At 40.8% G+C, this 7275-nt stretch overlaps 1 protein-coding gene and 1 long non-coding RNA gene across 3 annotated transcripts in view; one reads left to right on the top strand and one right to left on the bottom strand.

Annotated features, from left to right (window-relative positions):
- Window positions 1-4629, bottom strand: part of LOC118600183 — a 5055-nt gene extending 426 nt beyond the window's left edge. The window contains exon 1 of the long non-coding RNA XR_004949757.1: window positions 4590-4629. This is a non-coding gene — a long non-coding RNA (uncharacterized LOC118600183). The remainder of the gene's footprint in view (window positions 1-4589) is intronic.
- gas7b (growth arrest-specific 7b) overlaps window positions 1-7275 on the top strand; it is a 62420-nt gene that overhangs the window by 53953 nt on the left and 1192 nt on the right. For both annotated transcript variants that reach the window (XM_024284327.1, XM_024284326.1), the window contains 5 exons: window positions 71-149; window positions 3286-3414; window positions 4885-5008; window positions 5985-6064; window positions 6146-6244. In XM_024284327.1, the coding sequence (XP_024140095.1) occupies window positions 71-149; window positions 3286-3414; window positions 4885-5008; window positions 5985-6064; window positions 6146-6244 (511 nt within the window). The remainder of the gene's footprint in view (window positions 1-70; window positions 150-3285; window positions 3415-4884; window positions 5009-5984; window positions 6065-6145; window positions 6245-7275) is intronic.

The raw sequence follows: 7275 nt of genomic DNA, 5'->3' as shown, positions 1-7275 counted from the left end.
TGCTCCCTCCCTTGTAGTCCTCTTTGGGTCTGGGTGCTAAAGACTGGACTCCCCCTGTGTCTGCTCTCAGGACTTTAGGGGAGGCGTGGACGCAGCTGAAGAAGAGCCTGGCAGATGAAGCTGAAGTTCACCTCAAGTTCTCCTCAAAGGTAACTCCGCCCCCACCATCACCCCCAGCACCTTCCATAGGTTATTGCTAAGAAAGTATCGATTCAGTCAAGTCACGATTCGATTCACAGTTTTAAAGCCACAACTTTGATTTCTCCTATTTTTTTTCCGACACAATGAACTAAAGGTGTTTTAAGGTCAAGTATTTTTCTCTTTGCTCTTTACATCAAACTGTTTCCCACCAACAGAAATGATTCAATACAAATAAGCAGTTATACTTAACAGTAAAATGATCATAAATCCTTTCATACTCAGTTCATGTTGTGCTCCACGTGTGACGGACCGCTCCACAACCCCGTCAGCCGCTCGCACTCGTGCTCGGCACAAATGAGCGTTCACGCACAGCTAGCTGAGAAAAATAGACCGAGAGCTGAAGAGTTCATAAAAAAGAGCACGGCTCCCGGGAAGGAGTGGGAGGGGAAACAGTCGTGAAGCTGCGTCGTCTCCCATGACTGTTGTAGTGGAGTTGTGTAGTTGCAGTAAAGTTGTAATGGCAGGCACAAATTCACAGGCGTGCTCACACTCATAGGCGTGCACAAATCCCCGTACACACTCACAACCGTGCGCACACACTCACAGGCGCACACGTTCACAGGCACGTGCACACACACTTACACGCGCACACATTCACAGGCGTGCTCACACTCACAGGCACTTACACTCTTACAGGCGCACACACACTCATAGCCGTGCACACTCACAAGCACACAGCGAGCTAACCCACTGAGTCCCTCCATAAGTCAGTCTGGGCCAACACAGGAGGACCATCAGAGAAACTGTGGACAAACCCAGTCGGGGTCCCCATTTCCTGCCCACTTTTAAACCGTATGGGCCCACTTGGCTTTGCTGGCTGGGAGGTTTCATTGTTCGAAACATGAAAGATCCTCAAAGATTTTTGTCTTGTTTGATTCCTATTGAAAACACTTTGTTAGAATGACTGTACCACAATTTTGCTTCAAATTATCCAAATTGCTCGTATTTATTGCTTGTATTCTTATATTCTTTCAATGTACATAAATAAATCAAATTAAATCCAGTGAGATCATGGAGGAACTGATGCTTTATAATTACCAACTGCAGAGTTTTGTGGGGGTTTTTGGGGGTTACTGATGTGATTTTTGTCAAGTAAAAAGTGGACCTTGACTCAAAGAAGGTTGAAATTGACCTTGAAGACAGCTTACAAACATCAAGACTAACTCTAAAAACACATGATTTAGGGCTTTAGTTGTGCAGAAATAATCATCATATTGAGTTAAAGATGTTCTTGCTGGAGCATTTAACAGTCGGGCATGGGGGAGGCAGTGTGGTGGTTTGGGCTGAAAGTCCCCATCATTTTTTAAGCTTGAACTCCTGAACTTACAGTTTCAGTGAATTAATTTGATATTCTGCAGAAATGTTTTCTCATTATCTCAGTTGTTTTCTGCTCCATTGAGCACAAACTGCTCCAATCCTTTTTGCTTTTTGTGGTTGATCATGTGACGGGATGAGAAGATCTTTCTCTTTCTATGTGAGCTTCTCAGCATCTCCTCTGACTGAACGTGGAGACGGGTTTTAATGAGTCAGAGGAACCTTCCTGCTGTGATTCCTGACTCCCCCGTGCCCTCTGACCTCCGCTCGTCCTGATTCCAACAGAAATGCCGACAGAAGTCGCTCTGAAGTGCAGAGAAGCTCGTTTTCCTTTCATGTTGACGAGCTGGAGATGCAGGGAGGGAGGGGGCGATGAAAAGTGGGCTGCAGGAAGCCAGCCGGTGCTGTTTGGCTGCAGATGTGCGTCTTTCTTCCAGGAGAAAGCAGGAGTGATTTGAGGAAATGAGCGTTGCTGGTGTCATTCATCGCTGACAGCTGGGACGCTGCACCACAGCTCAGGGAGACTCGGGGGCGAGGCGCGCTGCTCACAGTCAAACCTGACACGCTTGTTCAAGAAGACCAAGAAACTGATTAAAATGTTGAGTTTATATCTTTTGGATTTTGTGACAGAATATTGAGTCAAACCAAAATAAAAGCATTTTTTTATTGTCTTAGACAAAAAGAATTAAACTGGAACTTCTTATGAATAAGTCACATATTTTCAGTTATTTTTAGGAGAGACAAATGTCGGTCCTGAAGACACACTAGTGGTTTTGGAGGCTCCGGTTTGAGGGGCTGAACTTTCATCTTTTGTCTGTCATTCACTAGCATTTTCTTTTTAAATCAAATCTGCTCGCTGTTCCTGTTTCTCCCACTTCGTTTTTTTGAAGTTTTAAAATAATAATGCGTTTTTTGAGGTTCAAAACTTTAAAAAGAAGAAGTGAAACTGGGGATTAAAGAGCTAAACAAACTCTGTAGCACGAATATGAGGGGCTTGTCCGGGATCAGACAAAGTCAAGTGGACTGGGAGGACAGGATGTGAAAACAAACAAAACTAGAGGAAGTCAATCTTCAAAATAAAACTACAAATAAAATCACAACACAAAAACACTGGATCCAGGAAATCCAGCTCCCAAATGAAAAACCTATAGAGCAGAGGGGTCAAACATCTGGCCCGCGGGCCGCATCCGGCCCACCAGATGGTTTAATCTTCAGTCATGAACCAGATTAAAACATCTGAAAAATTTAAGGATGATGACAGAAAAAACAAGTTTCTAGCCCATTCCTGTGGCAAGTTATGGTTATTAAAAAAAATGGCCGCAATGCGCAATTCCGCCACTAGGGGAACTAAAGGAAAAGGAATACCGGCATAAACAGAGATCAAGAAAAAAACGAATTATTTTGGAAGCGCGTTCCACGTCTGGGTAAGATGCAGTTAAGCTGCTATAAAAATGATCAGATGTGACACAACAATTACCAAAATGTTGTCGAAAAGATCATTATAATGACAATAATAGCTATAATAATAATAATAGTAGATTAGGCTACTAGGTTGTTTGAGGCATTTGAGGTCATGTTGAGGCATAACCATAGATTATTTTACTGTTATGCTATTGGTCCGGCCCACTTCAGATCAGACGGGTTGAATGTGGCGCCAGAACCAAAATGAGTTTGACACGCCTACTATAGATGAAAATATGAAAATAGAATGGAATGGAAACTGACGTTCGGTTGTTTTCTGGTTCCAACCTCTGCTGTGTTTCTGCGCAGCTCCAGAGTGAGGTGGAAAAACCTCTGCTGACCTACAGAGAGAACTTCAAGAAGGACATGAAGAGGCTGGACCACCACATCTCCGACCTGCGGAAACAGCTCGCTGCTCGCTACTCAGCCGTGGAGAAGGTACAGAGAACCTGTGTGGCTCGTACTTTTTGATCAAGTATAGATATGGGGCTTGTCAAAATCAAATGTGTCCTGCATTAGTGCTGAGAGTGAGAATGATTCTTTCTTACTGAACCTTTGAGTGAAAATTCCACCTCCCCACATAGTGATGACATCACAGCGGGCGAAGCCGTCAGAATAATGAATGGGACCAAAATCTTTTTAAAAATATCTCAAAATCCACTGACAGGACTAAAACACATACCGGGGATATCCAAAGGGAGTTTTGAAATGATTATGGGATGGCTACAGGACCTTTGTTGGCCATTTTACATTAAAGTAGTAAATTTGGCGATTTTCCCATTTTACCCAATAGGAGTACAGAATACTGTTTTTAGAGAAATCTTCACGAAACTTAACCCCAGATTTCACGTTAGCTTAAGTCTACAAGCACAACCCAAGTTTTGATGACTTTAGGTAGAGGCCGCCATCTTAAATTTCTATTAAAATGATTTGTAATACCAGCTACAAATGTAAACGAGGAATTTCAATCTACCGCCTTCTAGCTCCCCGAGCATCATGGGAAGATACTTGGAAATAATGTTGGTTTAAAGTTTCCAGATCTGAGCGGGGTTAGCGTGGCTAACACGCTAAAGATATGTTCATCTGTTGCTCAGACATTTTTTACCAAAATATTGTGAAACATTCATTAAATGAATTGTTGGCTCAAGCTGAACAAAATATGACATACAATATGAACCTACTGAAACAGTAATTCCCCATCGCCAAGGAAATACAGACATTTACTGCAGTTGATTCTACTAAAAGTTACGTAACCTGTTTGTTAGCCCCTAACGAGCAAAAATAAAGTAGTTGCTATGGAGATGAATCCTACAGAAGAGGATTAGGGCTAAGGAGAAAGAAAAAAAGGGCATGGAACATTCTGACTTTAATCTCAGAATTCTGACTTTAATCCCTAAAGTATGACTTTAATCTTTGAATTCTAATTTAAATATCAAAATTGCGACTTTAAACTCAGAATTCTGATTTAAATCTGAGATTTCTGACCTAATCTCAGAGTTCTGACTCAAACTCAGACTTTTCTCCATGCCCCTAATCCTCTTCTGTAGAATCCAACAGGAAAGCTGCCATTTTGTTAAAAAAGTGTTTATTTGAATGAAGTTGTCACACCTTACCAATGTTGGAGTGAGTTGGTCTGACTCAGAGGTGTCCAAATCCAGGCCTTGAGGGCGGATCCTGCTGAAATCCTGCTTTATCTGCTGCTGATTACCTGATCAGGTGTTCAGGAGCTTCAATGAAAGGTTGGTTGGAAAACATGGAGGATACCTGTTCTCCAGGCCCGGATCTGGACTCTCCTGGTTCAAGACGACCATAAAACTGTGATGTTTCTGACACTCTGTGGTGTTGGTGCTTTGATCAGATGTTTGTGGATCAGAACTGAGCTCACGTGTCTGATTCTGGTTCTGGCAGGCCCGTAAAGCTCTGGCTGACAGACAGAAGGATCTGGAGCTGAAGCTGCAGCAGCAGGAGATGAAGCTCAGCAGCAAGGCGGAGGATGACATGAAGAAGGCCCGCCGGAAATCCACCCAAGCAGGTCAGAGGTCAGGGCCCGCCTGAGGCCCGTGGAGTACGGAGCTCAATTAGGGCCAATATTATTTGAAACCCAAATTAAACAAATTTTAAAAAATATTGGTGTTTCACCAAAACAATTCAAATGTCCAAAAGATTTTGCTATTGTAAAATAAAAGTCATTATTTTTAGCTTCAAGTGTTCTGTTTTTTAGGTTTCAAAACTAAAAATTTTTTTTTTTTTCATTTTTATCCTTTTTTTATTTGAATTTGAAAATTTCAGTTTGTGAACTTTTGTCCCCGTTGTGGGCAAAAGTTTACAAAAGGAGTTAAAAGTGAAAAAAAAGTTTTGAATTTGAAATTTTTTATTTTGAAACCTTCAAAACAGAACATTTGAAGTTGAAATAATTATGTTAATTATGGAATAGCAAAAAGTTTTGGACATTTTACATTTTTTTGGCCAAACACCAATATTTTTTTCATGTTTTATTTGGGTTTCATATAATATTGGCCCCAATTCAGCTCCATAGTGGAGCAGCTCTGTGGATGGGAAGGACTGGGGGTGCTGTGCAGCTGTGGGGCAGCGTTACAGGGTGAGGGTTGAATCCAGGATGATGGATTCCTCCTCTGGAGACTCGGAGCAGATGTTCAGTCATGCTGCATCTGCAGCGCTCCGAGTCCAATCATAGGAAGGATCTGCATCCAGCTGAGGATGACGTAACTAGAGAAATGAGGAAGAATTTACAAGAATAAAAGTATTAAAACTTGCATTAATAAACCAAAACCGCTGCAGAGCAGAATAAAAAACCTTCTTAATAAATTTGAGTTTAGTTTTGTGGTTTTGATTTCTCCAGTTCTTCTAACAGTTGGATCCTTTTTCAGGAATCTCTAAAGATGCTTTGTACAAAAGCACAAAGACTTTCTTTGATTCAAAGACTGATTCGGAGAAAGGAAATTGCCCTTTCAGAATAAAAGCTTCTGTTTTGTCCTTTCTTGCGACAGGAGACGAGCTGATGCGCTGCGTCGACCTCTACAACCAGACTCAGTCCAAATGGTTCGAGGAGATCGTGACCACCAGCCTGGTAAGAACCCCGGCGCTGATGGTGGCGTTCTTCCCGCTCCGATCCGATCCAGATTCAGGCTTCCTTCTGCTTCCCTTCCAGGAGCTGGAGAGGCTGGAGCTGGAGAGGGTGGAGATGATCCGGCAGCATCTGTGTCAGTACACCACGCTGCGCCACGAAACGGACATGTTCAACCAAAGTGTGAGTCGTATCAATCGTTTGTGTTTTGACTATAAGCTCCCATTTTACCTGGAAAAACATCCATGAGTGCTGGAGCAAATTCCTGAAGAATGTTTGAGGACTTGAATAAAATCCAAATAAACCTTCAACAGAACTTTAGCTGCTGGAGTTAAATCCAGACAAAAGAGCTGAAGGATCTCTAATCCTGAACATTCACTGCACAAAGTGTAACAAATTTCAAATTTCAAAGCAAATCTTAATTTTTGCAAGAAAAAAAGATCAAATACACAAAACAAAGTCTAAAAACTAAAACTACTGAGGTGAATGCTCAGCTCTAGAAATACGTTTGACTTGTTTAAAAAATTAAATCAAGATGACTAAACAAGCCAAAAATAAAAAACTAAATTTAAGAGTCAAATTAAAAAAATAAAAGTCTATAAATAATAAAGTTGTTTGTAGATGACTAAATAACGAGACAAAAAGGTTTAAATCAACAATAAACTCAGATAATGCCAATTATCTTCATAAAGTACATTTATAAATGTATATTTTTAAAACTTTCACTCCGGTTTAAGGGGGAGCAATTACTGTAAAACTTTTGTGTTGGAAATACTGACACCCAGTGGTGAAAATGCAAACTGCAACAAAGACATGAACCACACCGACTGGAGTTTCCACTCTTAGTGCACTTAAACCACTTAAATTAATGTATTAGAATTAATAAACAAGTGTTTTAATTAAAAAATATGACAGTGTTCAGGAAAACTAAATAATCTATGAACATTTGGTGAAACTTTACCTCATTTGATGGAGTCTCCAGGAGTAAAAAGTTCATAAGTCTATTTCTGATTTTAACATTTTTCTAAGAAAGTTTTGCCAAAAAACAAAATAAAACAATGATTTTAAATAAAAATGACCTTCAGAATTTTCAATCAAATTCAGTATTTGTCCTAAGAGGATGTATTGATCTCACAGCAGAGCGGGTTCAGATGTACTGGTTCTGGTTCTGGTCTTTAAGGAATCGTGTCTTGGGGGTTTCGTCCCTCATGTTA

The sequence above is a fragment of the Oryzias melastigma genome, linkage group LG19 (genome assembly GCF_002922805.2).
Source record: "Oryzias melastigma strain HK-1 linkage group LG19, ASM292280v2, whole genome shotgun sequence".
Lineage (NCBI taxonomy): Eukaryota > Metazoa > Chordata > Actinopteri > Beloniformes > Adrianichthyidae > Oryzias > Oryzias melastigma.
Note: the sequence above shows the minus strand (reverse complement) of the source record. Positions and strands in the feature narration are given on the sequence as shown.